Source organism: Corythoichthys intestinalis, chromosome 7 (assembly GCF_030265065.1).
Source record: "Corythoichthys intestinalis isolate RoL2023-P3 chromosome 7, ASM3026506v1, whole genome shotgun sequence".
NCBI lineage: Eukaryota > Metazoa > Chordata > Actinopteri > Syngnathiformes > Syngnathidae > Corythoichthys > Corythoichthys intestinalis.
Window position 1 is genome coordinate 48131146 of NC_080401.1, and position 17566 is coordinate 48148711.

At 39.2% G+C, this 17566-nt stretch overlaps 1 protein-coding gene across 1 annotated transcript; it reads right to left on the minus strand.

The window, feature by feature from the left end:
* Positions 1-2421: 2421 nt before the first annotated feature.
* LOC130919311 (transcription factor Adf-1-like) lies at positions 2422-13561 on the minus strand. The gene is made up of 3 exons (XM_057841892.1): positions 12988-13561; positions 4154-4289; positions 2422-2829 (listed from the first exon to the last, which is right to left on the minus strand). Exons 1-3 carry the CDS (start codon positions 13285-13287, stop codon positions 2582-2584), a joined length of 684 nt encoding a protein of 227 aa, XP_057697875.1. The 5' UTR covers positions 13288-13561; the 3' UTR covers positions 2422-2581.
* Between the last annotated feature and the right edge of the window lie 4005 nt (positions 13562-17566).

Below are 17566 nucleotides of genomic sequence, written 5' to 3' on the forward strand. Positions count from 1 at the left end.
TACATGACCTATGTAACTGAACACATTATATAATGCAAATAAGGTTGCTTAAAAGTTGGTGGGGACAATTTGAGCATCCTGAAAAGTTGGTAGTGTTTTGTCCCTACCATCCCTGTGCAAACCTACGGCCTTGCGTCCAATCCATTTTGACAGGGAGAGGTTGGCAGCCAATGAGAGGTGCTCTGAAATGGTGAACTTGTCAAAAAAAGAAAATGACTGCACTGATGTACTTTAACATGTAGAAAATGAATTTGACTCTCAAATATAGCAGTTTTTTCCCATTTCATATTTATTCCACCTAAAAAAAAAAAAGCATCCGGAAACACCCACTTTTTTTTTTTTAGCAGTTCTGGTTGTGAGGTCACAGCCAGAATTGATGATCATGTATAAGCTTTCTTGTACAAGTTGACAGAATGAAAGAACGGTCACACGGCAACAAGAAAATACAAACCCTATGAGTAGCATGCTAGCAAACTGCAGCTCATTCTGAGTGTGACATCTTCTGTTTGGAGTTTTTTTTTTTTTTTGTGCAGCTGAGAAAAGATGACTACCGGTAATTAGTACCCAATTTCATTGTTAGGCCTTTCTGTCACTTTTTTAATGGATTTGTGTCCAAATACAGTCTGCTATCATTTTGAAGTCAACATTGTCACATGCATCTTACCAAGTAATATGTTTTCAGCGTCCGCTGAGATTAAGGTGGCCGAAAATGTCATTGCATGTAATTCACTGTCATGTATATGAATTTAAAATTAAGACTTTACCGGTAAAATGTTGTCTACAAAGGTTATAAAGCAATAAAAAAATAAATAAATAAAATAAAAAAACGAATGAAATGAACATTTTTATTTTTATAATGGGTCAAAATTTCAAAAAGCTCGGAATTTACAACACCGCCGTACTTTCTATTCTCCTCTATGGCTCCAAAACAAGACAATGGCCACAAGAATAGATGGCTTTGACAGCAGGGCTCTCAGAACCACCGAGAACATCAGGTGGCCCAAGAAAATCTCCAACGAAACGCTGCGAGCCCAGACAAATCAGCCCGGAGCCTCCCGCCTGGCTGCACAGCGCCACATCCGCTGGCTTGGCCATGTTCTCGTTCTTCCTCCTGACCACCTGACAAGAGCCAAATCATGATGCTTCCTCCAACATGCTTCATGGTGGGGGATGAGGTTTTGATGTTGGTGAGCTGTTCCATTTTTCGCCTCACATGAAGTTGTGTGTTACTCCCAAATAATTCAACTTTGGTTTCATCAGTCCACAAAATATTTTGCCAAAACTTCTGTGCAGTTTCCAAGTGCCTTTTTGCGAACAACAAGCAAAATTAAACACGCAACAATGTTTTTTTTTTTTTTTCAACACAGCAGTGGCTTCCTCCGTGAGTCCTCTCATGAACACCATTTTTGGCAATAGTTTTACATATAGTTTATGTGTGCACATAGATATTGGACTGAGCCAGTGATTTCTGTAAATCTAGCAGACACTTAATGGTTATTTTTTACCTCTCTGAGTATTCCTCGCAGAATTCTTGGCGTCATCTTTGGTAGACGGCCACTCCTTGGGAGAGAAGCAACAATGCCAAACTCTCTCCATTTGTAGACAACTTCTCTGACTGTTGATTGATGAACATCCAGACTTTTAGAGATGTTTTTGTATCCTTTCCCAGCTTTATACAAATCAACAATCCTTGATCGCAGGTCTTCAGACAGCTCTTTTGACCGAGCCATGATGCACATCAGACAATGCTTTTCATCAAGACAATTCTTACCAGGTGTGTTTTTTATAGTGGGCAGGGCAGCTTTAAACCACTCATCAGTGATTGGGCACACACCTGACTTAAATTGTTTGGTAAAAGTTGGTTTACATTGCGCTTAAAGGCTCCTTAGGAAGAGGGTTCACTTAGTGTGAGAAATTCAGAAATTCTTTTTCATACCACTGTACATCACTACTTGCTGCTAGTCACTTTATTCCCAATCTGTGTACACTGTAAAGTGTTTTCATATCAGCCTTATTGTACTTTTGTTTTGTGTGGTGCATGTTAGGGTGACGCTTTTAATCTTGTTTATTCTGTACAATGACAAAAAGGCTTTGTATTCTATTTCGTAGCACCTTTGATATCTAAAAACAAGTATTAGCAAATCATTGTTTTACCCGATTCTAATCCTCTGGTGAACAAATGACAGTGGAGGATTTTAAATTGGCCCTTGCGTCTTGAGAGTTTTCCAAAAGCGACCCTCGGAGAAAAATGACACTATTTTCGACCATTAAATATTAACATGAATTGCTTCCTTCTTCAGTAATGTGTTTCTATACTAATATTATGCAACACCGCCCTCTGGTGATCAACTCATAGCAAATGACAACCAACCTGTGGGACAAACAAGCCTGCTCTCCCCCAGTGTTTTTGAATTTCAACTCTTTATTTGAAATGTCATACAGTGATGTACAAAACACGCAAGTTTTTGTTTAACAAAAAATACAGTACTCAAAGCCATTCTCCTCCAGATTTCCCTCTCCCCAGCCACTTCAACCAGCTCTTCCGAAGCAAAACTATATACAGTCATATCACTCAGCCCTACTAAAATTCAATAGCTGACTCTCTAGCCTCATACAGTAGCTGATAGATTTTGAATTTCACAGCCTCTTTTTTCCTTGGTGTTAATGTTGCCAGCATGTCAGCAATGACAAAGCCAAATCTTACATCCGCATTTTCGTTGCGGGATTTTCTTTCCTTGTCAATCCTCTCCAACCTCTGAAGTATAACATCTTCTGTCAACATCGTCCTCTTCGGTTCCGGGCCTAAGGTGTCTTTGGTACTGGTGCGTTCTGTACATAACATTTGTGGCGTTATAACTTAAAAATTAAGGGTGTAACGGTACATGTATTTGTATTGAATCGTTTCGGTACGTGGTGCTCGGTTCGGAACGGAGGCGTACCGAACGAGTTTGACGTAATGTAACCCTTACTTTTCGAGGCTGTGAGTCGATCGGGTTACAGTTTCTTTGTGTAGATTATATTTACTCCGTCTTCTCTACTATGAGGACCAACACGGTAGGACAGTATAACCCAGAAACGTCAACAGCGCGACAACGTGGCCGCCGCGAGAACGCAGTGAAACGCGGGCGTTAAAGTCAATCAGCCAATGCACACCAGTCGCAGTGCGGCCGCGCATCCCAGCAGCAGCTCAACACGACACACGCGAAAAGAACGGCAGAGTTTATTATTTGACGCGAGACGCGACCCTCCTGCGTCAATACGACTACCGGTAGCTAGGATCGGGCAGACCGGAAGTCACTCGTGTAAAAATACGGTGGATGCGGTCGATTTTCAAACTAACATGTAATCGTAACCCAATTTTTGAGTCCATCAGATCTCTTGAATGGTAGATTGGGGCACAGTTGACTTGTCTTTGCTGATTTACTGCCGTCTTCTCTGCTATAATAATAACCAACACGGTGTTCAATACAAAACCCTCCTACAACTACAAAACAAGTAGGAACTAATATTCACATAGGAACTAAAGTTATACAACATTAAATATACAATATAAATGAATGCTACATCACATTTGCAAAATATAAACACATGATAACACAAATAATAGGCCATTTAAATAAAATAAATTGAAATGAGCTAAAACACCTGTAATTAAATAATAATAATAATACACAGATCCTGCTTACACAATTAAATTTATTAATTTCTGTGTGGCACTTTAACTTGAGAAAATCCACCAATAAAGCTTTTGAAAACCGTTCATAAGAAGAAGAAAAAATGATTCATTGAGGCATTTTATTTGTAAAATACATGTTAAAATCTTTGTCATTGGGATTGCTTTTCTCTTTAGCACAGGACTTCTTTTTTCTTCTTTCTTTCAGAAAGAAAGCTGACCAATACAAGGAGTCTGAAAGGCAAATTGTTGTTGGATTATCTTTAAATACCCACTACTTTTTGAGCAGAATTCTAGCTTTGTATAGGCTAATGTTCCTATTGTTGAAAATTTATATTTTGCATTTTGTTTTCTTACTGTACCGAAAATGAACCGAACCGTGACCTCAAAACCGAGGTACGTACCGAACGGAGATTTTTGTGTACCGTTACACCCCTATTAAAAATACATTTTAGTGACTCCATAGCAAAGTACAAATACCTTTGCTGGGTGATGGGGAATTGCACATGGTGAAAGAGATTTCCGAACTGCATGATGATGGTGATGATGCAAGGGAGGGCGAGAGGGGTAGCTGGAAGCTTTCTAAATGTTCTACATCTAACTCCTCTGCAGCAGGCTGTAAAAATATAGCAAAGCAGCACTTTATTTCATATACAGTACAAGGAAACACAATGTGCTTCACATCTAAAAGTAGCTTTCTAAAATTACTAAAACACCATACAGTGGCATTTATCAAACCTAGACTTGACCCACATTGATTTTCTATTTATTCCAATAAGAACCTTGGATTTTCATTAGTATTTAGCAGGGGTCGGGAAACCTATGGCTCGCGAACGAGATCTGGCTCTTTTGACGGCTGCATCTGGCTTGCAGACAAATCTTTATTGTAATAAAAAAAATAATAATAAAAAAAAAGATATACTCCTTTGCGCATTGTGCGAAACGGCAACGGTCACCGGCGACTAGAAAGCCGGTTCACAGTAATTTTAGCAGGAAAGTGGCACACATACATGTAGTTGTATCTATCTATCTATCTATCTATGAATCGCATAGGCAACGCAGATGAGGCAGAGACACTGTTCAAGTGGGGTTGCCGTATTTTGCTGTGGAAAATAGCGGCCGATGTGCGCGAGACCAGGAAGTAAACTTCCCTTGTTTTCAGTTTCGTTTTCCGCGCTGTCAGCTAATTTTAGAAACCCTTTTGAGAAGATGGCCTAAAGAAAAAAAGACGAGGAGTAACGTACTTTTCAGCAGGAATGGACAGAGGAATTTGCCTTTGTGGAAAGTTTTTGACGACTTTTCGGATAAAGACTAGATAATTAAACGGATAAAACAAATGCCTCCGTCGGCAAGAACTGTTCACGATCGTACCATCATGATGTCAAATCAAATTGAGTCAACGCAAGTGAAGGACATAAATGTGGCACCGTTTTTTTCCCCCTTTCTATGGATGAGTCAACAGACGTAAGAAATTTATCCCGGTTCAGTGTGATTGCAAGGTTTTGACTATGAAAGGGATAACAAGAGGGGAGGATTTATTCAAGTCCTTCACCTAGTTTGCTAAAGAAAAAAATCTCCCAATGGATAAATTTGTTTCGGTGTGCACTGATGGTACTCCGTGGATGGAGGGGAAAAACAGAGGATTCGTGCCTGCATGAAGCTTAACCTCACAAAGTATCAAACAGACGACAAAGCCATGAGCAAAACCATGCAGCACCAGAAGTCGCATTAATGGTAAGAAATACTCATCATTAGCAATAGCATAACAATGTTATTTAAAAAGAATTCAGAGAGTTATTGTACTATAAAAATGTTGAAATGACATAAAATGCACACATTACTTGTATTTTCAGACTTAAACATATAGCTCTCACGGAATTACATTTTAAAATATGTGGTGTTCCTGGCTCTCTCAGCCAAAATGGTTCCCAACCCCTGGTGTCTCGTGTTAGTCTATTGGTACCAATAAGGCACTAAAATGAAGTCGTCAGTATCGGCCGGCAATATGTACTTTTAGAGATCAAGTTTTCAACCGCTGGTCGACCTACCCAAGATGGCCGCCAGCTACGCACACCGCTGTGTTTAAAAAAAAAAAAAAGTGCTTGTCACCCTTCTCTAGATGATAGTTTATCACTTTTAGACGTCCAGTCCGTTTGAAGTGAGAGGGAGGTAGGAAATTCATTTAATGTCACCTTCCCACTTCAAACAGATTGGACGTCTAGCGCCATCAATGGCAGCCAATGATTTAAGCAGTGTCTAACCAAGCCATGATAGCAATGACTTCACATTCAAATGAGTATGCAGTAATTTTGTATTCAAAGAAAAAAATGTTTCAAAAACATGGTATTGGTACAGTATCGGTGCCAGCTGATACCACACAACTCGTTATCGAAATCAGGAGTCATACAATGGTATCGGTGCAACACTAGGTTTTACTCATCCGTGGCTGTTTTCAATAGCGTACCGCACGAATTAAATTTTTAGATCGCAAGGCTACGTGACGTCAACATCGTAAACCGAAAGAGGGTCAACATAGAAGCGCGCTCGCATACAACCCATGCTAGCTAGTACTGCTTGTTTTTTGCCAGTGATCTTTCAAAAAAGAACATGCCGATTAAACACTGCTGCTATGGAACTTGTAGAAACGACTCGACACATTACGACTGTCCACATATGAAGGATGTTTTTCTTTATACGTTTTCTGAAGCCAAAAACTCAGAGGAAAAACTGGACAATGGATCAACTTGTGCGGACGTCCAAAAGACCAGTTTAACGCCAGCAAAGTGAAGCCATTCACCTTCATATGCAGTAAACACTTAGTCGGGGGCCATGCTCCCACAGATGACAATCCTGATCAGCCTGCCCTGAATGGGTAAGCCATTTTGATATTTTTAATTAATTTATTAGCGTGGTGTTTTGCCGTGCGTTGACTCACATATCAATTGTGATATTGATGAGCAAACTTTTTTATTTAGTTATTGAGGATTGAGAATTCAGAATTTGTTGTGTTTGTATGTACATATTATATGGCCTCACATCACAACAGTCATGTAGGCTTATTTTTCTAAAATACGGATATTTAAATACATTAGCCTTGGTCTTTTGTAGTAAGCCTGTCCATGCCTACAGGTAGGCACTAGATTTAACAGCTTTACCTTTTCTGTTGTAAAGAAACAACCTTAGTGAGCGGGAAGCTAAGCCTGTCGCAATATGCAATAATTCCATTTATCGCACGGTAAATAAAAATGAAGGCGATAATTTTTCCGCTGCGATTTATCGCCTCGCGTGAACCTGCGTGCGCGCGTGCGGCTGACGTGCTGTTAAAAGTTTGGCTTCCTTGTTACCAACTACGCAAAATGCATTTTAGTTCTGTTTTTAGTTTAGTGCAGTTTAAGTTTAGTGCAGGTGGAGAAAAAAAAAGAAAAGGTGACGCTTACCATTGAAATGAAGACGTTAATGATAGCAAAATATAAGTGTGCATCCATGAACTGGGTCGTAGAATGCCGATCACGGCCGGCGGTCCCCCTCCGTTCGCCAGTGTTTATAAGTTAAGGTGACAGTTCTTATTGCGGTAACATCGCATAAGAAATCGCCAGCTTCGTCAGGTTTCAAATCATTTATTCCATCAACTCTCCGAGTGTCCACTGCTGTTGACGCCAGGATCGAAACAGAAAGTAAAATAGCGCTCTCATGCTCACCGTCAACCCCGCGGTGCGTTCAGGTACACTAAAAAAAGTCTGCCACATTAGGCGGTGCGTTCAGGTATACAAAAAAAAAGTCCGCCTTATTAGAAGCCGATTCGTTACATAATTACAGGTGCTGTACTGTATTATTGTTATTATTGCTATTATTATATTATTGTTATTCTGATTTTTATTCATATTTTATTTATTTTGCTCTTTGTAATTGCTATTTTCAATAGTAACAGCAGTATTTATTTAGGATGTAATGTGGGTTTTTGGGCTGTGGAACGAATTATTGGAATTATAATGTATTCTTAAGGGAAAATCCTGCTTGACATACGACCATTTCGACTTACAAACAAGCTCCTGGAACGAATTAACTCCGTATGTAGAGGTACCACTGTATTACACATGAAATGCCATAGCAGAAGCTATGAGGGGAAACGTTTTCATTTGCCTAGATGCTTAAATTATTAAGTGGAATTTTATTTTTCTTAAAAAACACATTTTATTTCTTCTGTGTTTCTGTGCAGTATTGATATTGTTGTCTTTTCCTAAAAAGTATTTTTGAATTTAAGAGTAAACATTTATTGCGTTTAAATGGGTGTACATGATCTATTAATATATATTAATATATATACTGTATTCTCACAGTGTTATTGTATTTTTTATTTTTTTTTTTAAATTGGGGAGGTGCAATAATATCGCATATCGCAATAATTTATGAAATAAATTATCGCACACTAAAATTTGTTATCGCGACAGGCCTACGGGAAGCGTAAAAAAATTAATAGAATTAAGATTTGTTATCAATGAAAAAATTAAAAGTGTTCGTTGGCTGTCACTGAGTAGCACTTGCGATCGCTACACAAAAATAGCAATATAAATTACCCCCAAGAACGGTCAGAGACGCAAGACATCCAGAGGTTATAAAATATAAGAAAGACAGGGCATATGGTTGAAACATGACAATGTCATTGTCAGTGGTGTTAGGCAATGCACTCAAGAAAAAAGTGTCGATAAAAAAGCTACCTCTGGATAAGTTCGGCTCTTTTTCAGCCCTCGACACTCAAGCCATCTCTTTAACTGAACATTTGTATGTTCTTCCACATCTTTAGCAGTGAATTTGGCACCAGGGACATAATTTTCAGACAGAATTGGTAGGTTTAGCTCAGTAAACATCTCGTTCGTACACTATTCACATTCATCCAGCATCAGGGACAAACGTGAGCTTGACCCCCCCTAGCAACACTTGATAACGTCATGAGTATTAATGAGCAAAAGTGACGCGTTGCGTGCGGTACGCTATTATCTGGCTACAAAATATGGATGGTAGGCCGCAAATAGCCCACAGGCCAGAATTTGGACACGCCAAATGTAAAGGATCAAGGCTTACACAAAAAACCCCAAACAAAACACCAATTTATTCTGTACAGCCGCAGTTTATAAGAATCAAACGTTTCCATTGATACATAGAAAATGCATATAGTAGATAAACCAACATTTCTCAAAATGTATACAAGCTAGGTTAAAAATGTGCATGGAATTACAGTATATGGCAGAAAACACAGATAAGACTGAAAAAGAAGTTTGTTCTCTTGCACTCCTCTTAAAAATAAACTGCTGTATTTCAAGCCAAAAGAACTATTGTGTTTGATGGAACAATATTTCTATATGCTGCCATAGCAGATTCATTGCGCATTAAGCCCCAAGCTATTTTTTATTTTGTCCCCTTTACCCTGGAAACCCCCATTTACAGACGTCGCGCAACCACTTTTGTTTCAACCCAGCCATGAAAAGAAGTGAAACAATTATCTTTATGAATCAAAATGTCTGTCATTTTTAGCTTACAATCATTAACTGATGTTTAATATTTCGTTAAAAAAAAAAAAAAAAAAGACATTAAAAATGTATTCACTCGCATATTTTAAACTTTTAAACAAATTACGTCACAATGAAAAAAATGGCATCAGGAAAAAAGTCACGGATATTTACCTCTTACTATCGATTAATTGTATTTTTTTTTGTTACTATCGCATTTCCCCCAACATGTTAGATGAGAAATAATCGAACCAAACAAAGAAAAATTGAAAAAAAAAAAAAACGTTTAAAAGGGTAAATAAATGAAAAAGAACATCTCGACCACTCCTTGATGTCTGCGATTTCTGCATCACGACCCTTGTTATATGACCATGTTTTACCCATAAAATCCCCCCAAAATCCGGCTGTGGCCAGTCACAGCTGTGTCTTGACACTCGATGATACATGCTACATGGAGTTTTTGGATCAAAACAAGGTAAGTACACGATAATATCTCGTTGAAATCAGAGGTTGCGCTAGACTTTTTCGTTGTCTGTCATTTTGACTGACAGAGTCATAAAAATCCGGTCATAATCTATTTTTACCCGTCACTTAAATTTTTAAAACGTTAATAATGACATTCATTCATTCATTTTCCATGCCGCTTTTTATTCAATAGTATTTAGTTTTCATTCATCTTTAATTAATATTCTGTCCGAGCAAGCGTAACAGAGAATCCACACCGCGCCATCACACATCAAGCAGCTGTGCGTTATTAGCGCCTAGCTTGCCTTGAACACGGCTTTTTAGGAAGGGTCAGACTTGACAAGTCATTAAAAAAAGGGGTTGAGGATAAGCCTGCGAATGATCGGTTTTCTCTCTGCTCCATATAAGCAATATTTCAACATTGCTTACACGGCCGAGAGTCGGGACAAACTGCTCGTATGTGTGTGTGACATGCACGAACAGTGCGTGCATGCTATCGATCCATATACTTTGAATATAAACCTGTACAGGGATTATTTATGCCTGTTATTTGTGTCCTCTTTTTAATAAGCAAAATATGACATCCTTGGAATGACGGAAGACAGGCAGCATGTGTGATTGTATGGTCATTTGTTTTGATGCTTCTGCGCATGCGGGTCGTCTTGCTCAGCGCATGTCGGACTTATGTCGGGCGTATGCGTAATACTTGAATGGTCTAAATGGACAAAGGCAGTCTGAACGGGCACGCCAAAAAACCAGATATGACAAAAAATCGGATTCGTGCATTAAGACCTGTAGTATGAACGTAGCCATACGCTTGTTGCTGTTAAAAAGAGGACACAAATAACAGGCATATATAATCGCCGTTTAGGCTTATATTCAAAGTATATGGATCGATAGCATGCACGCACTGTTCGTGCATGTCACACACACATACGGGCAGTTTGCTCCGACTCTCGGCCGTGTAAGCAATGTTGAAATATTGCTTATATGGAGCAGAGAGAAAACAGATCATTCTCAGGCTTATACTCAAACCTATTTTTATTTTTTATGACTGTTGTCAAGTCCGACCATTCCTAAAAAGTCGTGTTCAAGGCAAGCTAGGCGCTAATAACGCACTGCTGCATCGCTACCGTACCGTCTCTCGGTTTTTGATGACGTAATTGCTGCATTAAATCCGATTTGCGGGACTGGACAGTACAGACCGCCTCGACAGTCTGGAAAAATGTGGCCCAGATCGGATTTAGACCACATACGAAAGTGACCCAGATCGGATTTGAAATGGTCCCGTTCTATGTGACTTGTCACGTTCAGACCGTCAAGTTAATGCCTCACTCGAGTCGGAAAAACACGAAAAAATCGGATTCGTGCATTAAGACCTGTAGTATTAACGTAGCCTTAGTTCGGACGCTCAGTTGCCTTGACATTTTTCCGAGTAAGGCCAACGACGTCATGCATCAAGAGAGACAATAGCTAATTAATATGCTAAATCGCCACCCTGTGGTCTGTGGTCTGAATTGCAACCTGTCAAAATGACAGATAGACTTCAGTTTTTTCCGTCACCGTTTTAAAAAACCGGTCAACGACGGAAAATATTCGGTTAACGCGACCCCTGGTTGAAATCATGGCGTCCTTAATTCTGCTGTCGCGTGCTCTCGCCTCCAGTTAGGGTATTGGAGTTTTTTAAAAAATCATTTTTTTAAAATGCCCTCCTGGTCATATTTTTTTCCCCCAGGAAATAGAGATTTTAAGCTTTCCAATGATGTATCACACATGCATACAGGACAATTTTGAAATTTGGTCAAAATGGGGGTCTCAGAGCGAAACTTCAAGTCACCTGAGTGTTTTCCGCCATATATAAAAAAACGTATGGAGGAAGTCGGCGCGATGTCACGATGACGTTACCTTGCTTAGCAACGTGTCGCCATTTTGCGAAGGGGGCGTGCACAGCAAAACATTCCGTAGACAAACGTCTGAAATTTATATATTTCAGGTGTGTTTTAAATATTTTTTCATAAAAACGTCTTAAACACGGATTACTATTATCACGAGTCACTGCTGACAAAAGCGAGAAGGCGATACAATTTCAAATTAGCATTTATTGGCTTACAAAGCTGCCCATACAAAGTCGCAGCCGATAGCTGGATAAACAAAGGAATGGCCTGCAGTGGAGTTCGGAAACATCTACAACTACCTCATAAAGTTACCCAGTAAGTTGACCGTTATCAATTACGTGGAATATGTACTGTGTGGAACTGAGAAAATTGGTAGTATATACGAAGTGATTATTTCTGCCGTAACCGGCACGTCACGGCAAAATGACCAATTCCCACCAGGCCAATAATATACCGATTGACTAATCACAGCAGTTCACGCAAAAGAAAAACAACGCTTTGCGAGTTGCCAGTTACGTTAATAATAACCACTGCCTAGTCTATTTAATCCTAGCAGCTAATTGGGGCAAAAATTAAAGTTTACTCACCAGTTATAAAATGTCGGCTGCAAACGTAAATGTGCTTGGATTTAGGTTCCCACAGGCGAGAATAGTCCACGGAACGATCTTTTACTGTTCCTCATTTAATTGCTTTCAGCCATTTGCTTGTCCTTTTCTTCTCACGAGGAAGAATAAAGAACTTCAAATGCGACTCCAACCTCTTCCTTGTGTGACAACCCGCAACACAGCAACTTTTAGTCATTCCGACGGAAAAAAGACCGCAAATAAGACGAAAGTTCAACGCGTTTGTATTACAATACACAATAGAGCTACTGCTTGTGACTCGTCTTTTGCCACGTTTTCAATATGGCGACGCTTTGTTGTGGCTGGTGACGTCATTAATGCCCGGATGTCAGACTTCTTCTATAGCTTCTCTAGGTCAAAATGCATTGGACGACTAGTGCCATCAGTGGCAGCAAGTGACTTAAATTATTGCCATATGAAGGTTCAATCAAAGGTACGCGGGGAAAAAAAATTAAAAACCGCGGATTACAAATTAACCTACTTGCTGAACTATGTACCAGTGTATTTTCCGTGTTGTTCCTAAACGCACCGCACGGCTGGCGCAAACAAGGAAGTGCTAACGATTCGCCTGTATTAGCGGTTAGCTTGATAACTTGTAGTTGTTTTGGCGTTGGCTAATACCAACAATAAACTTGTTCTATGCAGAGTTACTAATGAAACTCCAGAAACACTGGCGGCGGTTCGGCGTCGTTCTTTCGGACGCTACAGTGTTTACACAGTCGTAGCTAATTTCAGTTTATAATCCATTTGCGTTCAGCGAATAAGGTACTCATTTTGCAGAAGTGGTTTGTTTTTCTACATTAACAACAACAAAAAAATGCATTTACCATGTCCGGTTTTTCTCTCCGTTTTATGAAAGGTGATAACCAGTCCATTTCTTTCAGTATCGCCGGCATATTCCTCGCTCCTTGATCACCACGCTTCCTTTTGGCAACCTTTGTTGCTTTAACATAGCGATCTCTTAAATTCTTCCAACACTTCCTCAGCGTGTCCTCGTTCCTCCCAAGTTTGAGTGCAATTTTCCTCCAAGAATTTTTATTTAGTCTGTAATCCCGGTAAGATGAATGATCCGAGTCGTACAAATGTCTGTACTTGCGAACCTCTTCCAGTAAAAGCTCGTCCGCCATGTTTTTCCGCGCGGAAAAGTCAATCCTTTCGAAACCTTCGCTAGTACTCGGTGCGAATATCTGAACGCATGCGGACGACGCGCGGAAAGGCGTGGTTGATGTGTGACGTAATTGGAACGCGCCGAGCTCGCGGATGCGTTGAGTATAAACATCATACGTTTCAGATTAGATTTCTGGTTCGCTCTGAGATGTGAACGTTGACAGGCGTCCTTTGCCCCAAATGTTTTGTAAATCTGTCAAAATTCAGCGAGTTGTGAGGTTTATTTTAGTGGAGAAAACCATTCACTGTCCCTTGCAATAAAGCCCGCCGAAGTCTCGTGACACAAAAGTCTAACCTTAAATATGATATCTATGATGCTCTGGGAAAGAAAACTACGGTGGATAAAGTGGGTCAAAATATACCAGTTTGCCTCTTCTGTAAGAACTTTAACTCATTCACGCCCAGCCATTTTCACCGAAGCAAGGCCCTTCGCTCCCGGCCGTTTTACTGGATTTTGACTGATTTTGCAAGGCCCACAGAAAATTCTGTTCTATTGCTATGTAAACATGGAACCCACCAAAAGAAAGATTAGACTCTCTTCTTTCAGCAGAAAAAAAGTAAGTTCATATCTTTTTCCAATCTTTAGAAATCAGCATTAGAAAATAGAGCAATTTTCCAATTTCTGATGAAAAAAACGGAGAAATTGAGCTTTTTGTGAAAGCATACGTTTCAAACATTGCTTTGACTTTAACAGAGCTATTTTTTAGGGTTAGGCTTTTGTCACATCCCAAACATCTGAATAATGTTTTCCCTTTACAAAATAACAGAAACAATGAGACAGATAGAGCTTTTGCTAGCGAACAATGTATTTACACATAACTAACTGAAAGATGACGCTATTGTGGCCGTGACAGCCAGTTACACTTTTCCCTCATTGCAGTCTGTCTCAAAAAGATGAATTTTTTTAGTCTATGCGGGCTCTGCTCGCGTGCAGCACGGACTCAACGGCATCTAGTGGTCCCGGTCCTTCTGCTCGATCGTCCAGCGCCTCGTATCCCGGGCATCCTACCGGTTGTTCTGCTCGGTCGTCCGCCGCCTGGCATCCATTCGGTCGTCTTCCGCCGGCGCCCCGGCTTTGCGGCTTGGCCGTTCGTTGCCATTGAATAGGGTTGCGGGTCTTACCAAGTGCGCTACTGCCCTCCAGTGGCCAGTTTTATTGCTTTAAAATGGATTTTCAGCTTTGTGCTTTGGAGCTAAATTGAATCAGAACCCAGATATGTCTCTTTTGAAAACAAAACGTAAAAGACGTATAAATACGTCTTTGGGAAACTGAAACGATTAAAAATAGAACGTATTTATACGTTTTTGGGAGCAAATGAGTTAATTAGGTCATGCTAATTTGTGAATTCTAAATACCAAACACAAATGCACTCCACTTAGTTGGGCCATTCTTTTTAATAAGGTGCCATTTGGACGTAACAGAGTTGACGCCAACAGAGGTGACATTTTCAGCTAAAGTTTGCCCTCAGCCTAGCTTTGCTAGCATAATAGCTAACATGACTTTGGATACTTGATGAGAATTCTATAAAGAAATAAACCTTTTGAAATTATTCAGTTAATGTATTTCATACTTAACATTACCAGAGGTGGGTAGAGTCGCCAAAAATTGTACTCATGTTAGAGTAGTGTTACTTAAAAATAATATTACAAAAGTAAAAGTAGTCATTGAAAAAATGTACTCAAGTACAAGTACAAGAGTATTTGGTGAAAAGAATACTGATGTAATGAGTAACATTGTAAATAATTGCTTACAAATTTAATTTTTTTTCTCGGCACAAAGTTATCTTTATGAACTGTTGTTACAATGATACTGTACACTAACCCATTACATAAACACATTAAGCCAAGGAAATACAAAAAAAATAAATATTGAATTTCGGCGAGAGAAAAAAATGACAGAAACGACGCGTTATTCGTCCAAAGCGCATCAGTGCCCTCTAGTGGAGAAAATGGTTTATAGTTTGAATACCGAATAGTTCCTTCATAGTTACTATTATGAAATTAAAAGGATCATGTCTCCAGTTTTCCTTGGTCAATCGGTACCAAATCAAGACTTGGAGAGAGCTCTGTCAAATATTTCATTTTTTACCGATGCTTTAAAGACGCCACATGATTGAACAGGCTGGCCTGATCATAGAACGGCTAGCTTACGTCTGATTGGTATAATGGAGTCGTGATTATTGTTGCGATGAAATTTGTAGAGCTACTCTTGGCATCGCTGGCAACAACAACAAAAAATCTAATATGAGGAATAAAGAGCAAAAATGTAACGACTCTTCTGTAGCCCGAAGTATCAGAGTAAGAGTAGTGTTTTTTCTTCACAAATCTACTCAAGTAAAATTTATGGCTTAGTAAAACTACTCTTAGATGTACATTTTTCTCAAAATGTTACTCGAGGAAATGTAACTAACATGTAACGCGTTACTACCCACCTTTGGCTTTAACAGAGTGGACACGTTATGATCGACCACATTGAACGTACCTCCTAAAACTGTTAAATCAGATTTTTAAGTTTTCATTGCATAAAAAATAAATATGCTTACCACAGATGAATTTCCCGCCACTAGTGTGATGTTATCGCAGAAGAGTGAAGTCATTTTTAAATGGAGAATTTTCTTAAAGGGACACTAACACAACAGAGTAGACAGTGACGCTAGGGACAAACAGAAAACTTTTTTTTATAACAATGTATTTTAATTTAAAAACAACACGATTAAAGATAGTTTATCCAGAACAATAAAATCATAATTATTTTGGAATTCATTTCTACTTATATTTTCTTATTTTATAGACTGAATTTGAATGAAGCACACTGGGGAAAAATCTAAATTCCATAACAACCTTTTACCAGAAGTAAATTTACTAAATTATATTAAAACAATAGACTTGAGGCGACTGTCCCGGAATACACGACAAGTTCAAGAGTATTTGTCCAACTTTAGTGAAAATACAGTTCAATTTATACTGTGGAACCAAATGGCACCCTATAAACAAAAAAAACAATCCAGTTCAGGGGCGGAACTTAGGGAGGTGCTTGGGTGCGACCGCAACCGGGACCAGGCCACTGTGTGCCCTGGTTTGAAGATGTATTGTAAAGTGGGCGTGGTTGGGTGAGGAGACAGTCAAACAGAAAGGTAAGATGATGCAGGTAGCTGTAATATTGTGTCTTAAGTAGGCATATCCCTGATCCATTCACATGACGGGAAATTGGTCCGATTGTGCCATTTTTCAGAGGATTGGAATCGAGTGAAAAGGATCGGGTTTTTAATTATTTTTTTAATGCCTAAAAATTAACAAAATGATCCAGAAATAAAATACTCCCAGAAAAAGTGGGAGAGGAAGTACTGTAAACAGTACAGTACTGTGACAGGTTTGCAACTTTTGTTTAAAAAAAAAAACAACACAAAATCGGATCGGGGCTCTGTATTGGCAGATTCTCAAAATCAGGTGACTCGGATGCAAAAACATGCGATCAGGACATCCCCAGTTTTAAAGTATCTCTGCTAGCACCCCCCGCTAGTCCGGTAGTCTGGGGGGGCCCGCAAATAAAATTGCTGTTGCACTTGCTCCACACACACACACACACACACACACACACACACACATTACACGACCCTCTTGACGGGCCCGCAAATATATATCCACTAGCGCCCGCCTTTCGGACGATCCACTCGGAGGATCCTGTTTAGTGCTGCAATGATTAATCGATTACTGGTAACTCAAGTAATTTAATTAGAAAAAAGATTCTAATGAAATATTGCAGCTTCGAGTATTCATTTTATTCAAGTGGCTTTCTAATGGTTTGTTTTGAAAGTGTTTGCATTTAATTTTGATTTGGATGGATACACTGCCCTCTAGTGACTGCTCCCTGTTAAGACCAGCATAAGGTAAGTGTTTGTTTGAGCTAATATGAATAATGCATTCGTAATTCAGTTTCTAGGTATATTTAGCTGTTTATTTTTTGTGGGAATATGTGTTTGAATGATTTGTGAAGAGCATTGTAAAAAAAAAAAAAAAACACTAGCATTTTATAGCATTTAAGATAGTGGACTTTTGCTATGCAAGTTAGACAATTGTTCCTTTGTTGTACGTAGATCCTTATGTATTCTTTTTTCTATATCGTTTCAGACTAACCTCAGGTATTTTAATTTATTTTTAAATGAGAGTGCAATTCTGTATAGTTTGAAGAAACAGGGATTTTATTTTGTAGTCGCATTTAATGCGCTTTTGAAATCTTAG